The sequence below is a fragment of the Lepidochelys kempii genome, chromosome 18 (assembly GCF_965140285.1).
Source record: "Lepidochelys kempii isolate rLepKem1 chromosome 18, rLepKem1.hap1, whole genome shotgun sequence".
NCBI lineage: Eukaryota > Metazoa > Chordata > Testudines > Cheloniidae > Lepidochelys > Lepidochelys kempii.
Window position 1 is genome coordinate 8,064,541 of NC_136397.1, and position 25,477 is coordinate 8,090,017.

General features: G+C 47.7%; 1 protein-coding gene across 1 annotated transcript in view; it reads right to left on the bottom strand.

The window, feature by feature from the left end:
• The window catches only part of RCC2 (regulator of chromosome condensation 2), a 38,367-nt gene that overhangs the window by 11,348 nt on the left and 1,542 nt on the right, over positions 1–25,477 (bottom strand). Inside the window, exons 3-9 of the mRNA XM_073316268.2 lie at positions 25,087–25,433; positions 16,321–16,414; positions 7,498–7,641; positions 6,599–6,730; positions 4,628–4,716; positions 2,893–3,007; positions 622–788 (exon numbers count right to left, since the gene is read on the bottom strand). Coding sequence (XP_073172369.2) covers positions 622–788; positions 2,893–3,007; positions 4,628–4,716; positions 6,599–6,730; positions 7,498–7,641; positions 16,321–16,414; positions 25,087–25,425 — 1,080 coding nt within the window. The 5' untranslated portion in view covers positions 25,426–25,433. The remainder of the gene's footprint in view (positions 1–621; positions 789–2,892; positions 3,008–4,627; positions 4,717–6,598; positions 6,731–7,497; positions 7,642–16,320; positions 16,415–25,086; positions 25,434–25,477) is intronic.

Genomic DNA, 25,477 nt, shown 5'->3' on the forward strand with positions numbered 1-25,477 from the left:
CCAGCCCTGAGATTCTAGGACTCTACGGTACTCAGGGCAGCCAGCTGCGCTGCCGTTCGCACTGCTGCAACTACACTATGTTTAACGCCCCAGCGCAATCAATCCCAGCTAGCAGGAGTAGGCCTCTTCAAGCTTGGAATAACACCCCAGGCCCGAGGGTCGGCATGCCCTTAGATAGAGCTCATGGAAAGGAGTGAAGAGAAAGCACCGAAGGCTTTAACACCTCGGAGGATAAACCTGAGGGAAGGTTTTCAACGAGGTCGAGTGCGACTTCTGGTTAGAGGTGGGACAAACCAAGATTCCGAACCCAAAACTCCTGGAACTCAGAAAATTCTTGGCCCGTGACCAGATCTGTTCAGAGCAGCTCTGTGCCTATTACTGAGAATCCAGCACGAACGAAAGTCATTTTTAGAGACTACGTAACTGCCAGTCACCGGGAGTGATTTAACTACATGTGGAAGGTACAGCGCATTGAGGGGGAACTCATCAAATCAATTTCTGTCAAATCCCAGCAGAATCCCAATGACTGAACACTGAGCAACGCTAGATAGGGAATCGGTTTCTTTAAGGAGCACTACTGCGGACAGTGCTTCAGACTGCCAGGTGAAATCCCAGCCTTACCGTGTGGTTAGCACCGCAGGCCACATCTCGCACGACCACGTTAGGGACAGGAAGGATCTGCCCATCTTTTGTCTTTTCGATGAAGATGGCAACGCGACGGGGCACCAGCTCACAGTCGTACTCTATCCTCTGAGCACGGGCGATGAACTTCCCATCGGAATTGTGTCCTGTTGTAGGGCAAAGACAGATGTGAAAAGGAACTCTGCGTGGCCGGTACCCTGGCCCACACCACTCAGTAACTCAGCAGGAACCCTCTTGAAGAGACATCCCATGACCCATGGGATAGGATCACCACTCTAAGTTACTACACTCATCAGGGTAACAGTTTCTTTGCTAACCTTTGACTCCCTCTGAAAAGGGAGGTATGGAATACTTCTCACTACATACAGACATTATTACATGTACTGCAGTAGCACCTAGGAGCCCTAGTCATGACCCGGGCCCCCATTGCGCTAAGCACAGTACAAACACAGAACAGAGCTCCCAAAAGCGCTTCCCCTCTCGTTAAGGGGAAAGGATTCCTTGCAGCTATTCCTGGAGCTTTTCCCATTTATAAAGGATTTCCACCTTATTTCCTCTACAGGCAATTTAATGTCATTTCCCATTTTGTCAGGAAACTGCACCTCCAGCACGTCATGGTATGTCTACACTGCGATAAAAAACCCACGGCACCAAGTCTCAGAGTCCAGGTCAACTGACTTGGGCTCATGGGGCTAAATCGGGGTGGGCAAACTTTTTGGCCTGAGGGCCACACCTGGATATGGAAATTGTTTGGCAGGCCATGAATGCACATTAAATTGGGGGTTGGGGTGTGGGAGGGGGTGAGGGCTCCAGCGGGGGGCTGCAGGCTCTGGGGTGGGGCTGGATATGAGGTGTTGGAGGTGCAAGAGGGTGCTCTGGGCTGGGATAGAGGGGTTTAGAGGGTGGGAGGGGGATCAGGGCTGGGGTGCGGGAGGAGGTCAGGGATGCAAGCTCCGGGCGGCGCTTTCCTCAAGCAGCTCCTGGAAGCAGCGGCTTGTCCCCTCTCCGGCTCCTATGCGGAGGTGCAGCCAGGAGGCTCTGTGTGCTGCCTGTCCACAGGCGCTGCCCTCGCAGCTCCCATTGGCCTCAGTTCCCAGCCAATGGGAGCTGCGGGGGCGGCGCTTGGGGCAGAGGCAGCATGTGGATCCCCCTGGCTACCCCTAGTATAGGAGCTGGAGAGGGGACATGCTGCTGCTTCCGGGAGCCGCATGGAGCCACGGCACGCACAGAGCGGGGCAAGCGCCTGACCCAGCTCCCTGGCTGGAGCGCCGGAGTGGGGCAAGCCTGGGACCCCGCTAGCTGGTGGGAGCTCGAGGGCCGGATTAAAACATCTGAAGAGCCGGATGCAGCCCCCGGGTTGTAGTTTGCCCACTCCTGGGCTCAACATTGTAGTGTAGACATTCAGGCTCAGGGTGCAGCCTGAGCTCTGAGACTCTTCCCCCACCCTGCTTGGGGCCTCAGAGCCTGGGATCCAGCCCAAGCATCTACACTGCAATTTTATAGCCCCGGAAGCCAGAGTCAGCAAACCTGGGCCAGCCACCGGTCTTTTTCTGCAGTGCAGACATACTCGCAGACCCTTCAAGCCTGCTCAGGAAATCCTCACCACCCTCCAAGAAGATGCACCCCGTGGCTGCATCAAAGCTTCTACTGCAGGAAAGCATGCGCACTCCCTGCTCTGTAGATCACAGCTACTAGACATTAACCAGACAAAGTACAGCTCATGCATAATTTAACACGCTGCCTGGATGCACAGTGGCATATTGTCAGCGCCACAGAAACGACAGACTACACAGTCTAGCAATCCAAATGATGGGGGTTTAATAGACACTCCAGGGGCAACAGCTTTCGTTTTGTTATAACAGCGCCGCCTTGCATTTCTCTCTCCCTTTCCATCAGGGGCTCTCCAAAGCACTTTACAAATATTGGCAAATTAAGCCTCACCACCCCCATGTGAGGCAGCGTAGAAGCACTCATTGTATACCTGGGGAAACCGAGGCATAGAAAGGAGAAGCATATTGGCCAATGTCATACAAACAGAGCAGAGAGAAGAGAAGCCAGATTGTAGGCTTTAAACACAAGGCCACCATCCCCTCTGGAAGGGGACTGAGATAAGATGTGCCTGGCCCCCCCCATTATTGTTTAGATTATATCAACATGCCAGTCTACAAAAAACTTGGTGGCTGTCTCAGGCTGGATTTTAAGTCAGCTGTCATTAAAACTAGATAGTCCTTTAAAAATAAACCACCATACCCAGCTGTCCATACTCAGGGCACCCAAAGGAATAGAGGTTTCCTTTGCAGTCCATGATCATGCTGAATTCAGCCCCACAGGCCATTTTGGTAATAGGTTGGCCGTTGTACATTATCTACAAAGGAAAAAGACAACAGTAGCATTTGGAAACAGATGAAACAGAGTAACTCAAGTGCCCCTTCTAGGCTGCCAGTGAGCACCGCCAGACTCACAGAGCAAATACATGGTTAGGCTTTCAAGGGGCACAATGTTGTTTTCTGACACACATGCAAATACCAGGCCCAACTTACCTAGGCAAATCAGGTATTTGCATGTACAGTGAAGCAGGACGTTTGCATACACCAAGTGGCTATGTTTAGTGTGTACCAATTTACACCCAAAATTGTGCAAACCTAACTGAAGAAACCTGGCCTGTCATTTGAATAACTGTCCCGATATTGGGGAAGAGGAAAAAGGGGGTTTGGGAAATGGTCAATTCGATAAGTAACCCACAGAAATATGAAGGGAGGAGAAAACAGGAACTGAGGGAGTGTCTACCCTGGAGTTGGGGGTGCAAGTTCTGGCTTGAGGAGACATCCCACGCTAGCGCTGATCAAGCCAGCATCTTAAAAACAGAAGTGCAGCCAGCTGGTGGGAGAGGCTAGCCACCTTGAATACAATCCCATCTGAGCTGTTAGGTACATTCTCCGGTGGCTAGGCTAGCCCCTCCTGCTGCTTGTGCCACGATGGCTACACTTGTATTTTAGCACTTCAGCTCCATCAGAGTTACAGTAGGTTATATCTACTCAGGTAAACTTCCACTCTGCCCTCAGCTGGATGTTCTCTTCACTTACTTCATGCACTGGGGCAATATTTTGCTACCCTTTGGCTCTTACGTCTTCAGCCCAGACCCATAAGAGAATGGATCCCAGTGATTATAAGGCAGCGGCAGGCTCTGTTTAATCTCCAAGCCGAGGTGCGAAAGCTCTCCTCCCTGATCCATTTTGCTTTCCAAGACAAGAATGGGAATGGCTAAGAAACAGGTAATCTCCTCCATGGGCGACCAATTTGACCATTGTTTTGACTTTGTGATATGAAAATCTGAGAGCCTGTCTATCAAAAATTCAATTTATGGTGGTCCAAAAACTCACATGGGATGCTCTGAGTCCCTAGCCACACCAGGGACCAATCTAGCAGCTGAGCTGTTTGAACACTGGATTGCCTGGCCATTGAGGGGAAACCAACATTTTTAAACCATGTTTAAAAGTTACGGGAGGATCTAGATGATCACTCTGGCCTCTTCTGGCTTTATAATTTATGTTCTAGACTACATAGGGAGCTAATCTAGAGCATGGCTTTAAAATGGTCTGGACTATCCACATTGGCCAGGTAAGCCATGTTAGCCAGTACCAATCTGACATCAGGTTTAAATTGACTCAGGTAACACTGTATAATCTTCAGTTTGGATGGGGCTTTTCCACTGGTCCAGCAAATAGCATCACATCATGTATTTTGTCTATTTATTTTCCAAGTCAGTAAATAACAAACAGAAGGAAATATAAGGCAGAATTTTTGTTCTGGCTGAAGATTCCATGTCTCCCCCGACCTTCGCTCCTCCTACTGGAACCAGGTCCAAACAATTTGGCTTTAAGGATCAATATGGCCCCAAAATGGTCACCAGTGCGGTAGCCAGGACGTGAGAAATTAAGGAACCTGTTGACTGACAGAGGAACCCAAAGAAGAGCGTTAGAAGTACCTGAGTGGGACTTGGAACTGCATCTGTCTGATTGCCGAGACCTAGCTGTCCCATCTTGTTCTCTCCAAACGCAAATACAGAGCCACTCTCTGGAACAAGAGGGAAACAAATGCAGGGGAAGGAGGAGGGGTGGCAGTTAAGGGAGAAGTTTAAACCTCCATGTTAATGCAGAGTTGCTGGAAAACCATTAACACAGAATGGAGATGGTCATTCCAATGCACCATGCTAAATTAAAGCATATTGCCCCATAACAAACATTACGGTTGTCTACAGAGGGACACTCAAGAAAGTTATTTAAAATTCACACCTTTAGTGACTTTGAATGTGGATTAGCTAAATCATATTAAACCCGTGTGGACACTCTTATTTGGAATTAACATGGCCTTAATTTGGTTTGTCTTAATTCCCTTCTAATGCCACTTTAATTTTGAATAAGAGCATCCACACAGCAGTTTAACAAATCCACTTTAAATTCACAGCTTTAGTTAATTTGGATTAACTTTCCTGGGTGCTTCTGTAGCATAGATGTATGCGGGAACTATGCTGGCATAGCTTTGTGGCCATAGATATGCTGGCCTAACCCTATAGTGTAGACACTGCCTACGCTGCCACACTGGGGTTTTCCTCCCATCAGTGCAGACACAACCTCCCCGAACAACAGTAGCTACGTCCACAGAAGCATTCTTCCATCAACACAGCTACATCTACTGTGCGGGGATCAGGTCACCAAATTCCGGACACAGGGATGGATTTTTCACAGCCCTGATCTACGTACTTATGTCAGCCTAACTTTTAAGTGAAGGCCAGGCCCCCACACAGATAAGCTTTAAGCCATCCAGAATCTTAGGTCTCCACTAGAAAGGCTTCAACAGTGCGGCTGAGTCACTGTAGCACGTAGACACTGACAACAGCGACGGAAGGGGCTGTTCGGTCACTGCAGCAAATCCACCTCTCCGCGGCAGTAGCTAGGCTGATGGAAGAACTATCGACCTAGCAGCATCTACACCGGGGCTAAAGTTGGCTTCATTACATGACACAGGGCATGAAACTTTTCTCAGCCTTGAGCAATGTAGTTAAGCAGATGTAACTTTGTAGTACAGCCCAGCCCAGAGAAGGAATGTATCACAGTAAGAGAAATTAGCAACAAGGCGGCATAATCACCATTTTATAGCACTGCTATTGAGATAGTCATCTGCAGGAGGGGCCATGCACAGGCGGCCATGCCTTACGCTCTAAATAGCAAGACGAAGGGCTTGTTTACATTTCACTGTGGTATGAAACGTAGAGCACGCTCATATGGGTCACTCTAATTGCCCCATGTAGACACCGCTGGCGTGAATTAAAAGGTACTAATGTAGTCCCACTTGAAACATTAATACGCACTAGGTATCGTTGTGCCAGCAGGGTCTACCATGGGCATTTAGAGCCCTCTACAATTCACACCCCCGTAGTCCAGACTGCGGCACCACGCAGACAAACCTCAAGTATCTTTTCCTTTCATGCCCAGTGACGGAAGTTTCAGAAGTGGAGTAAGACTGAGACCATTTTCAATAGCCTTCATATTCTTTAGGATCCCTTTGACCACAAGACCCTGCAGCACAGCTCTCGGCCAAGGACTCCCTTTGCATCCCTTCACAAGCCAAGGTGTCCGCTACCCACCAGGGACTGAATGTACTGCTTCCAAGACCCTATCCACTTCTGATGACCTAGGGCTAGGTGGCAGTGGGAGATGGAATCTTAAGGTGCTATCCTGGCCCCATTGAAGGTAATGCATGTGTTGTTTCAATGGGACTGGGATTTCACCCTTAAGTCTTTTGATCCCGAGGTGCTCTCTCTCTCTCATTCCCAGGTGCATTTCCTGAGGATCAGTATTTGATGCACCAGTTCCCTGTATGCCCCAGTATTCTGCAGGGTCCTGTAAGGAGATTGATAGCCCAAGCCCAATTCCTCTTTCCCAGCAGCCTCCCGTACCCGTCAGAGCGAGCGTGTGGTTCCGTCCACAAGCTGCTGATGCGATCACCTCGTTGCTGAGAACTTCAATGAGTTTTGGAGCCTCCACACGCTTGGTATCTCCATGCCCCAGCTGCCCTTTCTCGTTACGACCTAGAGAGAAGTGTGCACACAAACAACACGCATGAGCAGGTGATGACCTTTAAAATTAAAGAAGAACATACTACAGACTCCAATCCCTCTTCCTGCCCATTGCATTGTACCCCTTCTCAGTGTGACCAGGCCTCACACTAGGAGAAACAACCCTTTGAGCTTTATCTACTCCTCCATCCTTCCCAAGCAGAGCTTGCCTATTGTACGAGTTCCTAACCTGGGGATAGCAACATGTCTCAAAGGGGCGTGACCATACTTCCTTTCCTGATGGCTGCCTTGAAGCTTTGCCAGTTGAAGCGTGGGAGACATGATATGGAAAAGATGGAGAACTGCCGTTCTAATGCATCTGAACTAGTCTCCTCGGGATTCACAATATACAGCAAGGGGCAAGTCACCCACTAGCTGTCAAAGATCTAATCCGCCCCACTGAACTCCGTTTCAAGGGCAGCTCTTTGGACACACCAGGCAAGTTTGGTGCGCTTGGTGGAAGCTGGGAAAAGAGGCTAAATTATTTGACTCAAACACTTAACAGAAGAGTTTAGGGGAATGTACAAATTAGTTCTACATATCCCTTCAAAACTAGGGCAGAAGCCAGGCTGTTCCAGGAACTAGTTCTGAATGAGCCACGTTTTCAGCACTTCCGATACAGGCAGCTGATAATCTTAGGAGCCGTGCAGAGACCAATGCCTTCCTCTATGCCAGCAATATCTTTACTTGATTCATGATCTAAGGGTTACTGATCCACACTCTTTTTGCATACTACTCACCCCAGCTCCAGAGCTTCCCCTCTGTGGTGATGAGCAGACTATGAGCTGCACATGGTCCAGAAACCACAGTCCGTACCTGAATCCCTGAGAGACACCCATACCTGTGAGGCCCCCACAAGTTCTGGCCCAGGTTACGGTAAGCCACTGTAGAGAAAGCGGAATACAGACAAGTCTTACAAATAACATGAAGTCAACAGCAACTGCACTAAAATCATTTCTTAACAAGTCACTGTCCACACAGAAAACCCACTTAAATAGGAACAGGTTTGTGGATTCAGTTTTGTCCCAGAGTTTATCCAAAATTTAGGGTTATGCTGTGTAGTTCCTGCAGCTCACCTCATTCAGCTGATTCATGGTTATATTTTATGTACTTGCTATTGCAGAAATCCAAAATAGCTTCCAGCTGACCACTGACATCTTACGTTCATCTCAGTGTTCTGTCATGCTACAGGATAGTCTTGGTTGTCAACATGAGACAGGAAGAGGGAAAGGACCGCAGGAGATTTGTGACCTTTCAGAGTCATTAACGCCGCTAATTTCTATTGAGAGGGTAAGTACACCAAAAACCACCCAACAAAGCAACCCCAGCAATTACAGGCACCCTGACAAAGCGACAGAGCTAGAGAAAGAATGGGGGACCTCAGTGAGCCAATTAAAATCACTGTTGCGAATTACCCGCATCCTACTTAGGTGGCTTTGACCATACCACACAATGAGGCTTGAAAATAGTGAATGACAAATGACTTCAGGAGTCACTTGATCTTTCATGTCTTAATTCTCCCCATAAGTATAACGGGGCTGCAATACAGCATCTCTATCCAGGGATCTCAAAGCGCTTTGCAAACATCAGTGAGTTCAGCTTCACGGCACCCAGCTGGGTACCTACAGATTGTCCAATTTTACACATAAGGAACAAAGGGTTAAATCCTGCAACATATCAAGCACCCACTGACTTCAATGTTAGCTGAGGCATTCAGCACCAGGAATGAGAGCCTCTGACTGATGAAGTGCACTACCTACAAACTGAATTCTGATGGATACGCTCCACTCTATGCATATTAGATCTTGTTTGTTCTATCTATCTTCCTTTAAGCCTTTAGCCCTTCTTTGCCAATGATCTACCACCACAAAGCACTGTAGTTACGACACTGTATTATTTAGATTTACAGTAAGCTCATATCTTGGGCTCTAAACAATTTCATGCACTTTTAAATGCTTTGTCATTGTATTTTATTTTATTTTTTTAAAAAACACCTCCACCACATCACAGGGGTATGATGAGGCTTAATTCATTAGTTGAAAGCATTATAAGTGTGCAAAGCACTGCAGAACTTGCATTTTTTGTTGGGCTTCCTAGTCACAAACTCTGCAGTCTGTGTGTGAAATGTGACTGAGAATACCACAGAGGAGTTTGTTAGAGACTGGCAGTTGGCAAAAATGGCCGCTACCAATTATTATTATTGTTAATTGTGGCAATTTGGCAACAGAAAAGCTTCAAAAACAGACTCCAGCGAGAAACTGCTGAGCTTGAATTAATATGCAAACTAGATACCATGAACTTGGGTTTAAATAGAGCCTGGGAGTGGCTGCGTCATTACCAATATTGAATCTATTTCCCCACGCTAAGTATCCTCACACCTTCTTGTCAACTGTCTAAATGCGCCATCTTGATTATCACTATAAAAGTTTTTTTCTCCTGCTGATAATAGCTCATCTTAATTAATTAGCCTCTTACTCCACCTTTTCATGTTCTCTGTATCTATATATCTATCTTCTTACTATATGTTCCATTCTATGCATCCGATGAAGTGGGCGGTAGCCCATGAAAGCTGATGCTCAAATAAATTTGATGGTCTCTAAGGTGCCACAAGTACTCCTGTTCTCCTTGCAGATACAGACTAACACGGCTGCTACTCTGAAACCTGTAATTATTATGTCTGTCTGTTTTAGCTACAAACGTTGAATGATGAGGATGCTGTCCATACTTGCCCTGGATACTCTCAGAAAGAGGCACCTTGGTACATGTTATTTGCAGAGGATATTCGAAACTATCTTTCTCTTCACTGCATAGAAGAGGATATTGATGAATACAGAGATGTGCCGGAGAGACATTGGCTCAAAATTAACAGAGGAAAAACAGAATATATGATGTGTAATTTCAGTAATATGAACACTGAAGAATTATCCTTGAAACCAGATGGGCAGACAATACCAAAAATACAAAGTTTCAAGTATCTGGGATCCAGATTCTGGGAAAATGGGGAAACGGAGGACAAAATTAGAAGTAGGATAATAAAACCCAGCTCACATGGAGAGAGAGATGTGGTGTCGTATGTGACAGGAAGATACCAGTAAGATTAAAGGGAAAGTCTAAAAAACGGTGGTCCATCCAGTTTTAAATGTCTGGCTGATACACATAGCTATATACTGACAACATTCAAAGGCTGTTAAAAATCAAATGGTGTTTCACAAATACCAAATACTCAGTGTTACGCAACAGAAGAAACATGAGCAAACAATCTGTTCCACAAGAAGTTAAGATGGATAAATGGTGTAAACAAGAAAGACCACGGGAGGAACGTGCATCGTAGAGATGTGCTCAAAGTAACAGTGAAAAAAATGAGGGAATGCAGGCTCAGATGGTTTGGACAGGTAAAGTGCATTCCTAATAACATGTAGCTATGAGAGTCCCACAGATCAAGATTGAAGGAAAAAAGAAAGAGGCCGACAAGAATAAGTGGTGGGATACCGTAAGGGACCACACTAGCACTAGAGGATATGCCACTGAACAGAGCACTTTGGAGGGAGAGGACTCAGAGCGGACTGGATTAATGCAAAGAAGCTGAATGACTGACAGATTACTGAGGTAAGCACTTTCCCCCATTTTAATTATTTGAGGAATCATCTCTATTTCAAGATGCCGTTTACCACGGGGGTAGTGAAACTAGACATACGCAGCAATGGCCAGCGGGTTCCAAACGTGGAGAAGAGAAACAACAGGAGTGGTTTGTACATGCTTATCTCGGATGACAGAAATCAAGCAGGACTGGTCTATTTTACACCATTTAAAAAGGGTGTATCTGCTAACAACTCTGGAATGCAGTTTAACTGTGGTTTTTAATTCCCTCTGGTATGGCTTACATCTGTCAGTGTCTACTGAATTGCACTAACTGTTCTGACTAACTGGGATGGAGGATGTCTGTTCATTGCTGCCCTCGAAATTTACAAAGCCAACTAGTGCATTTAACTACACAACTCCCGTTAAACTTGGTGGGAGCTGCGTGCCCAAATCGCCTAACTTAGTGGTTCTCAACCTTTTTGAGCTCAGGACCCATTTGTAAATGGTTATGGCCTGTCGCAACTGAGTAAATAGTCTCGGGAGGAGAGGCCCTGGGGTGGTTTTTGGCAGATCCTGCCCGGCACTCACCCCATAGTGGTGGCTCCTGTGCTGTGGGGCTGGCTGGACTTGGCTCTCTGCTCCGGGTGTTGCAACCTCTGGGGTTGTAGCACCGCTCAAGTTTGGCCCCCTTGGTGACCTGGCTCATGGGGTTGCAGTGCCACTCACTCAAATTTGACCTACCCAGATTCCATCATCAGGACAGCTGGGCCAAACCCAAGTGGCACTTGGACCCCAGGGGCTGCATTGCCTGGAGCAGGGAGGCGAGCCCAGCCACCCTCATGGGACAGGGGCCAAAGGAGCTGCCAAGCGACCCTGGGAAACATTCTGGAGACCCGATTTTGGGTCCCAACCCACGGGTGGAGAAACCCTGCCCTAACTGACTTTGAACATCTCAACCGGTCTCAGCTCGGAGGCTCTAGAGACAGTACAATAGTCAAAATGATAACAAAAGATTTAGAATCAAGGTAGCATGGTCCAGATGGAGAAGCATTAGACTAGGACCTAAGGAGATCTGGGTTCCATTGTTAGCTCTGACGCTGATGTGCTGCGTGAGATTACTGGTTCTGTGGATGAAGGGAAAGCAGTGGATGTATTGTTTCTTGACTTTAGCAAAGCTTTTGACATGGTCTCCCATAGTATTCTTGTCAGCAAGTTAAGGAAGTATGGGCTGGATGAATGCACCATAAGGTGGGTAGAAAGCTGGCTAAATTGTCGGGCTCAACGGGTAGTGATCAATGGCTCCATGTCTAGTTGGCAGCCGGTATCAAGTGGAGTGCCCCAGGGGTCGGTCCTGGGGCCGGTTTTATTCAATATCTTCATAAATGATCTGGAGGATGGTGTGGATTGCACTCTCAGCAAATTTGCGGATGATACTAAACTGGGAGGAGTGGTAGATACGCTGGAGGGGAGGGATAGGATACAGAAGGACCTAGACCAATTGGAAGATTGGGCCAAAAGGAATCTGATGAGGTTCAATAAGGATAAGTGCAGGGTCCTGCACTTAGGACGGAAGAACCCAATGCACAGCTACAGACTAGGGACCGAATGGCTAGGCAGCAGTTCTGCAGAAAAGGACCTAGGGGTGACAGTGGACGAGAAGCTGGATATGAGTCAGCAGTGTGCCCTTGTTGCCAAGAAGGCCAATGGCATTTTGGGATGTATAAGTAGGGGCATAGCGAGCAGATTGAGGGACGTGATCGTTCCCCTCTATTCGACATTGGTGAGGCCTCATCTGGAGTACTGTGTCCAGTTTTGGGCCCCACACTTCAAGAAGGATGTGGATAAATTGGAGAGAGTCCAGCGAAGGGCAACAAAAATGATTAGGGGACTGGAACACATGAGTTATGAGGAGAGGCTGAGGGAGCTGGGATTGTTTAGCCTGCAGAAGAGAAGAATGAGGGGGGATTTGATAGCTGCTTTCAACTACCTGAAAGGGGGTTCCAAAGAGGATGGCTCTAGACTGTTCTCAATGGTAGCAGATGACAGAACGAGGAGTAATGGTCTCAAGTTGCAGTGGGGGAGGTTTAGATTGGATATTAGGAAAAACTTTTTCACTAAGAGGGTGGTGAAACACTGGAATGCGTTACCTAGGGAGGTGGTAGAATCTCCTTCCTTAGAGGTTTTTAAGGTCAGGCTTGACAAAGCCCTGGCTGGGATGATTTAACTGGGAATTGGTCCTGCTTTGAGCAGGGGGTTGGACTAGATGACCTTCTGGGGTCCCTTCCAACCCTGATATTCTATGATTCTATGATTTGGGCAAGTGTTGCTTCACCTCCCTCTGCCCCATTTCCCTTTCCATCCTTTGTCTGACTCCTCCATTTAGACTGTACGCTCTTCACAGCAGAGATGTCTCGTACTAGGTGTCTGTACAGCACATAGCAAAACTGGGATGTGATCTTGGCTGGATCCCCTAGGCACTACCATGGAGATCAACAACAACAACAGAAAGTTATGCTGATTTTACTCAGTCCAACCGTCTGACTCCACAGGGTAAGAATCACTTGTTACCAGGAATCAATGGCAAGAAAAGTTACACTGCGTACAGAGTGCTGGACTGGGACTCAGGAGAACCCAGGTCTTATTCCTGACTCTTCCGTTGACTTGCTGGGTGGCCTTGGGCAGGTCACTTCCCCTCCCCCCACTCTCTGTGCCTCAGTTTCCCCATCTGTAAAATGGGGATAATGATCCCGATCTCCTTTGTAAAGGACTTTGAGGTACATAGATGAGACATGCTAGATAAAAGCGAGGTATTGTTAATATTATAAATGATTAGCAACAATTGTCATGTTTGAGCCTACTGGAGGCAGCCACCTCGCTGAAAGGTGCCATCATGTGACCTTGGCTTTGCAGATCCCTACACTCCAAAGACTATAAACCCATTTTGATGTTCATTTAGCAGTCTGAAAAATCAGTCGTTTGTTTGAATAGCAGAGTTCTGACGGTTTGGCAAGCCATTATTGGAAGGTCTAACCCACAGGGCTCTCCACGCCGTTAGCATCACTGAACATCAGCAGGATCTAGCTATTCTGGGGCACTTTATGGCCCCTGTTATCACAGTATCTGAGTGCATCCCAACCTTTAACGCATGTATCCTCACAACCCCATCCCCCACATGAGGAAGGGCAGGGCTTTTATCCCCATTGTACAGACACAGAACTGAGGCCCGGAGAGATTAAGTGACTTGCCTAAGGTGTCACAGGAAGTCTGTGGCACAGCAGAGGTCTCTCAAGCCCTAGGCTAGTGCTCTAAACACTGCATCATCCTCCTCTGATGGCAGTCTTCAGTCCAAGGTTCAGAAATGCTAACTAATTACAGATTTTAAAAAATCCAAACATTTCCTAATTTTCCAGAGCAAGAAATGCTTTTTCCTTTGAACATCTAGACTACTGAGCTGAGCACAATAGGTGCAGTTTGCCTTTAAGTGAGAGGCCAAACAAAGAGCTCACTGTGAGTACAGACAAGGAGGCAACCTCCTGATAACAGACAGGCTATGAGTTCTCAAGGTCAGTGGAGAAGGTGCCTTTGTCCTTCATTCTCACAGGATACTGAGAGCCCAATTCCACAAGTAAGCCTTTAAAGAGAATATTTCAATGAATGCCTGGTCTGATATTCAGAAGTGCTAAACAACTCTGGAAATCAGGCCATCAGTACATATATTGGATCCTGGTGTTGTCTTTCATAGAAAGCATGACCTCTTCCACATCTCTACAAGGTTACATAATTACGTTAAACATTTTATAATGAAGAAAAGCACACATTTTTCCCCCACAGCACTTTTTGTAACATTTTAGAAAACAAGTTTTCCCCCAGATGGTCAAATCAGGGCAAGTCCTCAACCATTGTTTCTTAGTCTAATCACCTTGCTGTTGTTGCATTCCTATCATTTCACGCCCCAAACAACTCTAAGTACCAGAAATATTTTAAGCTCTTGTTCATCACCTGTTCTTCTTTCCTAAGGCATGCTGATAAGTGATCCACATGGCTAGATACAGACAACATTCAGAGGCTGTTATAAATCAAAGGGTGTTTTACAAATAAGTGGCCATTGATCTGCTATGCTGCAATTTCTTGCAGCAGCAGTGCCTCAAATACAGACACCTAGAATTCAATAACTTCACATGAAGCAGCAAGAAGCCATATGCCTCACAGGAGCCCTCTAAGTCATCTAACCACAATAACAGAGAGAGCTGCCCAGCAAAGCACCGACGTCGTAGATTTGGCTTCAAACGGCTCTCTGGCTAGATTCCGACCATGGACATGAATTTTTGGAGCGTTGCAAAAGTCAACAGGAGTGCCTGTCCCCCTAGGAGCTTTACAGGATGCAGGGATTCCCGTATCCAACAGGAGGATCAGACCCACTTGTTGCTGGCTGAGAATAGGCACATTGCACGGACTGGAGAAAGAGGAAGCAAACTCACTCCTCGACCAGCCCTTGTTCAGAATGTTTAGGACTTCAAATGTTTCCACTCCGCATTGCCCCACATGCTGCCATTGAAAGCAAAAGGCACATTAATGCAGGGCTGTGTTCCAGGAGCTTTGGCCTAACTTTCCAACAAGTGCCGGAGTGAAAGCTGTCTGGCATCCATGAAATATTCTAGATTGCTTAAGTTTCCTGTAAGCTGCATGGCCGCGCAGCAGCCTATGAGCGCCGTGAACCCGCTCAGGGACCGGCCAGGGAAGGGAAGCCCCACCCCCAAGCTAGCCCAGCCACCAACCTGCGCTGGCCTGCCCCCCCCGAAGATGCGGCCTGGACCTACTGGGGCCGGGCGAGGGGCGCCTATCCTGCAGCCCCAGCCCAGGTGCTGCTACAAGGAGAGAGAGCCCCCTTCTGCACCCCAAACCCCTCATCCCCAGCCCCATCCTAGAAGCTGCACCCCCAGCCGGAGCCCTCACCCCCTGCACCCCAATCCCCTGCCTCGCTGCTATGGGGAGAGTCCTCTCTCCCCACCATAGCCCCAAAGCACCCTCCTGCACCCCAAACCTCTCATCCTCAGCCCCACCCCAGAGCCTGCACCCCCAGCTGGAGCCCTCACACCCCTGCACCCCAACCCTCTTCCCCAGCCCTGAGCCCCATCCCACACTCCGAACCCCTTGACCCCACCCCCACCACATGAATTTTGTTATGTGCTCCACTCTGAAGGGGACACGTCACACTTCACCTCCATATTGGTGCACATAACAAAATTCATTCCGCACATGGGTGGGAAAATTTAGAGGAAGCACTGTAGGCCGCCAACCTCACAGATACCACAGATGTTAAGCTACTGTCACTGTGTCTTCGGCAGAGACGCTTGTATGAGTCTGTATGGTTGAACTTGTCAAAAATCAGACCAGGAGATCTCCAAGGAAGGGATGCCGGTGGCACGCTTCCCTCTGAGCTGGCACTGAACAAATACCCCAAACATGGTACAATGGGGGAAATGTACTGGTCCTGGCGCCCCCTTTCAGATGAGACAACATTGTGAGGATGTCTACTGCTGGTGATTAACGATCTCATTGCACTCCGACAGTTTGACAGTAGGCAGATTCTAGCTTGGACAATGCCTTACTGCAAACCACAATTCTTTCAGACACTGCTTTGGTATTTTAATTCCTTTGCAGGTCATTTGGCTATCCCAAGAATGTCAGTTTTAAGACTGCATCTTCCTCCTTTCAAAGGGCTTAGTCCTGACTATGTAAAAGATTTTCAGAGCATGACTGACTGTTTTTGGTATGGGGACAGTAGAAAGAGAGACAAGCAACAGACATCAGGCTTGTCGCCTAAAGGGTATGTCTACACTGCAATCAGGAGGAGACACTGCAGATCAGCTATGCTTACACCAGCTGCAATCACACCTCCTGATTGCAGTGCAGACATATCGTTAATACGGTCATTTTATCCACAATCGGCCACTCAGACACATATGTTGCTTAGCTTCTCCTACCTTGCTGTTTCGGCACTTCTTTACGGCCAATCAGGTCCCAGTTGGTTGCTCCAAATATCAGAAGCTGCCCCTTGCACTTGGACCCTTCGAGTTTCTGCCAGGTGTAAAGAGAAACAATCAGGTGAGCAGACAGGAAAGGCAAATAGGAATTGCAACTGTTCTGCAATTACCTCAGCATACAGAGAGAGCAGGTGGCAAGAAATCAAACAGTTTGTTAGTATTGCTACCGTTCATTTAGATGCTCCGGGCAATCGTGGAGTGTTTTATTGCACGAAATAGCATGGCGGCCTGTAGCAGGGCAGTTATACCTATGGTTTATTTTTAGACTGATTTTGCTTTTTCAAAATCTGGTGAAGATTCATACCAAATGCATTGCAGCAACTAACGATCAGTACAGGTATTTGCAAGTTACATTCATAGTACCGAGAGAGGATAAACTCCAATAAAACTGGCCTATAGTTTAAAAAAAAAAAAAAAAACCCTAAAACTGGATGGCCATTAGAAAGGTCCTGGCTAGAGACAGGATGTAACACTTTGTACTGTACATATTAGCTCCTTAAGGCTGAAGATTTCAATTGTTCAGGGAGTTGAGTCAAATACACCATGCACAGGATTCAAACCTTCATTAACATCAGGGACCTTTTCCCTTCACCCCCACTTTATTCTGGCAGCCCACTGCATCTTAGCCCTTATTCTCCCAAAGCGAGGCCCACCACTGTGACCATCATCCTACAAGTCATAGAATCATAAAATATCACGGTTGGAAGGGACCTCAGGAGGTCATCTAGTCCAACCCCCTGCTCAAAGCAGGACCAATCCCCAATTAAATCATCCCAGCCAGGGCTTTGTCAAGCCTGACCTTTAAAACTTCTAAGGAAGGAGATTCTACCACCTCCCTAGGTAACGCATTCCAGTGTTTCACCACCTTCCTAGTGAAAAAGTTTTTCCTAATATCCAACCTAAACCTCCCCCACTGCAACTTGAGACCATTACTCCTTGTCCTGTCATCTTCTACCACTGAGAATAGTCTAGAACCATCTTCTCTGGAACCACCTCTCAGGTAGTTGAAAGCAGCTATCAAATCCCCCCTCATTCTTCTCTTCTGCAGACTAAACAATCCCAGTTCCCTCAGCCTCTCCTCATAAGTCATGTGTTCCAGACCCCTAATCATCTTTGTTGCCCTTCGCTGGACTCTCTCCAATTTTTCCACATCCTTCTTGTAATGTGGGGCCCAAAACTGGACACAGTACTCCAGATGAGGCCTCACCAGTATCGAATAGAGGGAAACGATCATGTCCCTCGATCTGCTGGCAATGCCCCTACTTATACATCTCAAAATGCCATTGGCCTTCTTGGCAACAAGGGCACACTGTTGACTCATATCCAGCTTCTCGTCCACTGTCACCCCTAGGTCCTTTTCCGCAGAACTGCTGCCTAGCCATTCGGTCCCTAGTCTGTAGCGGTGCATTGGATTCTTCTGTCCTAAGTGCAGGACCCTGCACTTATCCTTGTTGAACCTCATCAGATTTCTTTTGACCCAATCCTCCAATTTGTCTAGGTCCCTCTGTATCCTATCCCCACCTGCCACTGTATCTACCACTCCTCCTAGTTTAGTATCATATGCAAATTTGCTGACAGTGCAATTCACACCATCCTCCAGACCATTTATGAAGATATTGAACAAAACCGGCCCCAGGACCGACCCTTGGGGCACTCCACTTGATACCAGCTGCCATCTAGACATGGAGCCATTGATCACTACCCGTTGAGCCCGACAATCTAGCCAAGTCACGATGGGACTCTCTTCAGAGCTCGCTGCCATCTCACGCCCAACTCCGAGCATCACCCCACAGCATTCTTGCTCTCAGGAGCACTGGTTGCGCCCCACAGCACTTCCTGGCAGCCCCAAAAAGCAAGAAAGCAGGCTTTCTAGTCAGATCACTTATTCTGAACTAATCAGCAACAAAAGGACCAACTGAATTTTTTCGGAACCTCAAGTTCCTTGGGGAACAGAGTCTCTCCAGCCTTAAAAATCCGACCCTTTACAGCTGACGTAGCATAACCATATTCAAAGCTGTGGTCCTGATTTTCTCAAGCACGGGGCTTACATGTCTCCAGCTGCAGCCTGGAAGAGGTGGGTACTCAGCACCTTTGAAAAATCCAGCCCTTTATGCGCCGAATATGCACACAGCTCAGAAAACAAAAGCCAGCATCATCCATCCTGCAATGCTGTCCATGTGACACTCACAAAGGCAAATGAATTCCCCGCTCCACAGGACTGAACTTACCCATGTTAAGAAGGTTTAAAAAATAAGAGTGGGAACAAGAATTCTGGAGCTTAAATTTAAGTGACTGGTTGGGATTTTCAAAGGAGCTAAGGTATTTAGACACCCAACCAACCCTGAAATACAATAAGAGCTGGGGGCTTAACTCCTTAAAGCTCCTTTGAACATCCCAAGTCATTATGTTTGCAATCGCTGATAATATAAAACCCCTGACCTTTGGTTGGCAACTTACAAACTAAAATAGAATGCCCCACAAGAGAATGCTTCAAACGATGGCCTCTGACTTTTACAAGGCTGGGGAAATTATGCATCCATTTGGTTTTTCTCCCAAGTACACAGCTAAAAGCCAACATTATAGCACACTTCTGTAACAAACAGCTGGTGGGAGAGGGAGGGTTCGACACAGACACCCTTGTAAAGGAAAAGAAACAGCCCAAGAATCTGACAGGGAAGCCACCTAAACTCCATTTAAATTACTTAAAGATCTTTATCAGAGAGATTAGAACCACAAGCCTTTCAAACGCTCCCACTATTTCAGATCACGCCCAATTTTCTCTGTCCCCCTTTTCCTTTAACTGATAGGCCATGAATTTTATTTCTGTAGCAGGGATTCCAGAGCCTAAGCTTCCTGGATACATGTTACATCAAAGCATCTGTCTTAAGAAACAGGAACTTCTTCCTGAGGCAAACCCCTCTGTAGGTTCAACTGACTTTACTCCTACAACTTCCTGGTCTGCCAAATGGATCAGGAAATAGAGCAAAGGAGAAAAACTTGTTTTCTAGCAAAAAGAAAAGGAGTACTTGTGGCACCTTAGAGACTAACCAATTTATTTGAGCATAAGCTTTGTGAGCTACAGCTCACTTCATCAGAGCTTATGCTCAAATAAATTGGTTAGTCTCTAAGGTGCCACAAGTACTCCTTTTCTTTTTGTGAATACAGACTAACACGGCTGTTACTCTGAAACCTTGTTTTCTAGCAGCGGTTTCCCATAGGATGTCCACTCAAATCAATTGAGTATTTGATGCTGTACCACATCGGGAACGATGGAGATACGGTCTGGTACTGAACGACATGGCTAGCACATCACTCAGCATTCAGAAACCAAGATATTCTGCTGCCATCACACAATCAGAATCTGGACAATGCTACCAAACAACAGCTTGACTGCAGACACTTTAGGAACCATGCTAAAAAAGAAGAAAAAGAGAGTGTTTTAAATTTAATACACTGCAGTAATTACAGATGCTTCTCACAGTGACTGATATGTTGGCTTGGGAGACCGGACAGGTTTTCAGAGTTAATTGTTATCTTTATTAATGAAGTTGGGATTAATACTATTTGGTCTGGGTTTGTTTTTTTTCCTTTTGTGAGTACAGGCATGATGATAAGATGCTGTACAATGGCTATAGGAAGAATACATCAACGCAGCAAAAACAAGCTAAGGCTATTCAACCCATCTGAAGTAGAGTCCAATTTCCCCGGAGGGAAGGTGCCAAGTCCAGAATGTTCAGTATTGTTCAGGTTAAAAGACTATACCAAAGATTTACTTAGCAATAAAAGAAGTCTTCCCTGTACACTAACCTAAGCATGCTCTTTGGATCTTTGCTGCCTACTGAGATCCTAGTCACGTAATTTGTGCTAAGATGGATGGGATGGAAGGGGAAAAAAAATATACGATGCTTTCTTCAATCAGCAAAATGGGGTTTCCAGGGTAAAATTACTTTGGAATTGTATCTCAAGGGAAAAAAGAGGTTTGAAAGGCTGATGTTCAACCTTTTAACAGACTCATTTGGGAGGCTGCATCTTTTAGACAAGGAACGAGTGTTAAAGGTGCCTGTCCATTAGAGAGTGTATTATTGCAATCAGCTACAAAACAGGGCAAGTAAATAAATCTGGCTTATGTCATGGATTCATCCCAGAGTTAACGAACCCTCTGAACGCACGTTACACTACAGTGCTGTGTGATCTCGCTGCAGCATTAAACTTGCATCCCCACTAAATGACCAATATCACTTGCATGAGCAGAGCAAAGGGACTGTTACGAAACATTCCGTTAGCTCAGGCAAAGATCACAAACTTACCTCCGCATGCAACAGCGGAGCAGAGACCTTATTGGCAAAGCAGGCTGAAGGTGTTTGTAGGATGGATCCTTCCCTTTCCAAGTCTCATAACATACAAGAAAAGAAGTGGCCAAGCCATGACAATGCAGAAGCAACTTCTACTTCAAAGGAATGAGCAAAACATTTTCCATAGCTTGTTTGTAAGTAAAACTATTCCCCAATGCTTATTCCCCTACCCACAAGTCAAACACTGAAAGCTGGCTTTATCCACAAGATTCAAATAAATTAGACCATGGTTACCACAGGGAAAATCAAAGACCCAATAGTCAAGTTTGGCCTTTGAATCATGACATCAGTGGACACTTTAGGCCAAATTTTCAGAGAAGCTGAGCACCTGCAGATCCAAAGCCCTGGTTTTCCTGCATGTTTGGAAGTTTAAATAGATGCCTCATGACAACCCAAAGGCTTATAGTGGAGGCAGTTTTGAATAGTCTTCTGAAGTCTCATGGTGGGTGGTCTTCGGAGGTTTAAAACAGTCTGCACTGTACTAATCTTTCAGTCTGGCACGTATTTCTGTTCTACAAGGAGAAAAACTACGAGACCAACAAATACTTTAAACACTTCCACGCTTAACTGGTCAGTAGAAGGGAAGCAAACAAAACCCAGACCAACTGTTCATGGCGTCACCGACACTTCTGCTATTTCAGACATCTTTAACATTGTCGCCGGCATCACAACACCATCATCTAAAGGAGTCCAGCCTCCTGCACAGATGTCAGTCCCAGAACATGGGACCCTTCCCCACCCCCCATAAAAATGAAAATGCAACATCATAAACACTGTTGCAGAAGCAATGTCAACAAGTCAGGCATGTGTTTAAGGTTTTGCTTACCGAACAGCCTCATGGAAGACATGCTGTTTCTATCAAGATCCCAGAGGTAAGGAAGATTCTGCTCACAACCGCAAACAAAAATTTACAGTAACTAAAACAGAAGCTGCTAAGACGCTTTCGTAACAAAACTAAGTAACCACATTAACATTATTCAAATTACTCTCCATCTTTTTGCGCCAATCCTCTTTCCCCTTGTCTCTCTCTCTTTTTTTTTGTAAAGCCTCAGTCATCCATCTGGGTCAGCACAGTTGGATTCTTACACTCATAACCTTCAGTGGGGCTGCATATGGGCACGAGGGTCCACCTGCATGGTTCAGACTGTAAAATCTGGAGCTCAGATTGTAAACTCTTGGGGGTAGGGACTGCATCTTATTTATTCTGTGCCAAGCAAACTCTGGCTGCTCTATAAAACTGATCACTATAACGCAGGCCACTCAGCCTAATACACGCAGCATGGAGGAGTCATGAGTTCAGTGGTTTTTCACACGCTGTTTCTTGTGAGAGAAGAGTACAAAAGTGTCTTAATATCAGTGCTTGCTTCAGCAGAAGATCTCATCTTATTCCAGATGCTTGGGGGGGGGGGGGGGGTTTGCAAAAGTCAGGAGCTTTATAATTAGTCAGACCATTTTAATTAGGGATCCACAGCAGTTCTGTGCACTTTCCAGCTCCCTGCCTCTCTCCTTGCAAACAGCCCTGCCCCCAAACAAAAGGAAAAAAGAGAAGTGTGGCTGGCAACAATGCTAATCAAGTTCTCTACTGCCTCTGCCCCCATTATACAAGCAGGGCTTCCCCACCTGCTGGTGAGACAGGAGGGGGAAGGGAGAGAACACACTGGGCATGCGCAACAAGCCCTCTCCAGCTTATGCCTTTACAAGGGAGCCGGGCTTCCCTTGCATCCTGGGGAGGGGAACCACCACGAACACACACATGCGCAATGCCTGCCTGACCCCTGCTACAGTAGCAGGGCTTCCCCCACGTCCTGGGGAGATGGGAGGGAGGGGAAAAAGGGTTGGGAGCAACTGGGCATGTGCACTGCCCGCCTCCTCTCCTTCCCCCAGCCCCCAGAGTCATTCACCACTGCCAGAGACAAGGCGGGAACCTCAAAGCCCTTAACAGTGTCTCTCTCCAAACAACAAATAATCCCCCTGCCCTGTAATAACATCCCCTGGAGCGTCTAATGCAGCCCCCAAACACGCACACTTCCCAGACAGAGACAGGCCAATACCAGACAGGGAGCAAGGGGAAGATCTTCCCTGTTACACATCTGTTGCTGGATCAGCTTCTGTGGGTGAAAGAGACAAGCCTTCCAGCTCCACCCGTCTATGGAGCTCCAAAACACGCCTCTGTCACCCACCGAAGTTGGTCCAGTAACAGATATTACTTCACCCACCTTGTCTCACACCCTGGGTCCAACAAGGCTACGCAAATATGCGTAGCATGAAGTCTTTCTCTCAAGCTGAAGAATTGCGGGGAGGCTCCCCACTTCCAACGCCAGTACATTTCTTTCAGGAAGCTGGGCTCCTTGAATGGCATCCCAATCAGAGAGGGACTGTCTTTCAAATAAAGATCATGATTTCTCTTTCATGATAAAAGCAAAGCCTCTCCCGCTCTAACATCAAAGTCTGTCTGGCTGTGATGATCATAGACTCATAGAATATCAGGGTTGGAAGGGACCTCAGGAGGTCATCTGGTCCAACCCCCTGCTCAAAGCAGGACCAATCCCCAATTTTTGCCCCAGATCCCTAAATGGCCCCCTCAAGGACTGAACTCACAACCCTGCGTTTAGCAGGCCAATGCTCAAACCACTGAGCTAGTTTGCTTGCAGATGTAATAAACGGATCACGTACCCACTTCTCAGCAAAGTACATTCACCCACATGATCGTAAAACTAAGGGGTTGGGTTTTTGCTTGGTTTGTTTGTTTTTTTTCAGGGGGAAGAGTTCTGTTAGTGACCAAGATAAGTTTGACATCGAAATCCTTCCTGTGGAACATTTGAGAGGGTTATTTTTCTTCTGTTGGCCTGGGGAATATCCAGACTTCCCTCTCTTCCACCCAAAAAGGACTTCCCTTTCCCCAAATAAAGAAGGAACCAAACAAAACACGTTTCAGAGTAGCAGCTGTGTTAGTCTGTATTCGCAAAAAGAAAAGGAGGACTTGTGGCATCTTAGAGACTAACCAATTTATTTGAGCACAAGCTTTCGGGAGCTACAGCTCACTACAGCCAGCTTTTTTCGCAGTGCATGAATTCCCTCCCTCCCCCCTTTTCTTTTGAGAGAGAGAAGGCCCCCACACCTCCAAAAAAAGTGAGCTCATTTGATTCAGCAAGGGGCCTAATCTAAGACACTGGGGCGGGGGGAAGGGGGGGATCCATTTTCAGGGAAGGTTTGAACTTCTGTCCTCAAATCCAAAGTAGCCATAACAGTTACCACATCCAAAATGCAAGTACCCCTACATTCCCAGGAAGAGCGCCAACTGCTGGACTGACCCACATGGAGTGGGAAGACGGGTGCTTACACCACAGGGGTGAAAATTCCCCATAGGGGGGCAAAAAAATCAAGCCAAGAGGAAGAGAAAATGTTTGATAAATATCAAGAGTAAGTGCAAGGAGGAGATTGTTTAAAAGGCTTTTGTTGTGGGTTAAAGGGACTGGGTTGGGGTCCAGGCCATTTGCAGAACTTTAGTGAAGGAAATCTTCACCCGATGTGATTAAATGTATTTAACCTATGGATTGTTAATTTTTAAAAAAGCATTAAACAATCACACACATCTCACCCCCAACCCTAGCTGGGTCAATTTTAAGGAAAGCAGCTATTTATATATTTCCCCGGCACAAAAACTAAGTGGGGAATGACAAGAGGGATTTATCCCCCAGCAGTTCACAGGGAAAGGGGGGCATACTGCCCACACCTGGTTTTGAGGGTGGGGTAGGGTGACCAGATGTCCTGATTTTATAGGGACGGTCCCGATATTTGGGGCTTTTTCTTATATGGGCGCCTATTCCCCCCCGTCCTGGTTTTTCACATTTTCTATCTAGTTATCCTAGGGTGGGGACAAGTAGGGAGTCCACCTAGTTCCAACTAGGTGATGGGGGGGGGGGGCACAAGGGGACCCATACCGCCCTGGTTTAGAAAGATGAGGACTATTTGTCATCTCTTCTCCCCCTGGTTACTTGGGGGGGGGGGTGGCTCCCATCCTTCACCCCTGGGCCTTGACCTATGGGGACAGGGGGCTCCCAAGCCTTGACCTACAGGGCAGGGGGGGCTCCCATCCCTCCCCCACCCGGGCCTTGACCTACGGGGCAGGGGGGGCTCCCATCCCTCCCCCACCCGGGCCTTGACCTACGGGGCAGGGGGGGCTCCCAGGCCTTGACCTATGGAGTAGGGGGGGCTCCCATCCCTCCCCCCCGGGCCTTGACGGGGCAGGGGGGCTCCCAGGCCTTGGCCTATGGGGCAGGGGGGGCTCCCATCCCTCCCCCCGGGGCTTTGGCCTATGGGGCAGGGGGGGCTCCCCCCGGGGCCCGTCTCTCACGATCCGCTCCTTGCTGTGCTCGGGCTCGCTGATGATCACGGCCTGGCCTCCGGCTCGGCCGCCGCCCGGCCCGGGCCTGGCCGCCCTCTTGCCGCCGGGGCCCCCGTCCAGCTCGGCCGCCGCCAGCAGCAGCTCCCGGGGCCCGTCCTCCTCGCTGCTGCCGCCGCCGCCGCCGCTGCTGCTGCCCTCGCCGCCGCCGCCGGCCCCGCGCTCAGGCCGGCCCCGCTTCCTCGGCCCGGGGCCCGGCCGCTTCCTGCCGGCCGAGCGGGCCGTCCCGTTGCCGGAGCTGGCCTCCCACACGGGCCCCGCCGCCGCCGCCGCCGCCTTCCTCCGGGGCATCTTGCCGGCTGGGCAGAGCGGGACAAACACACACACAGGCGGTCACGGGCCC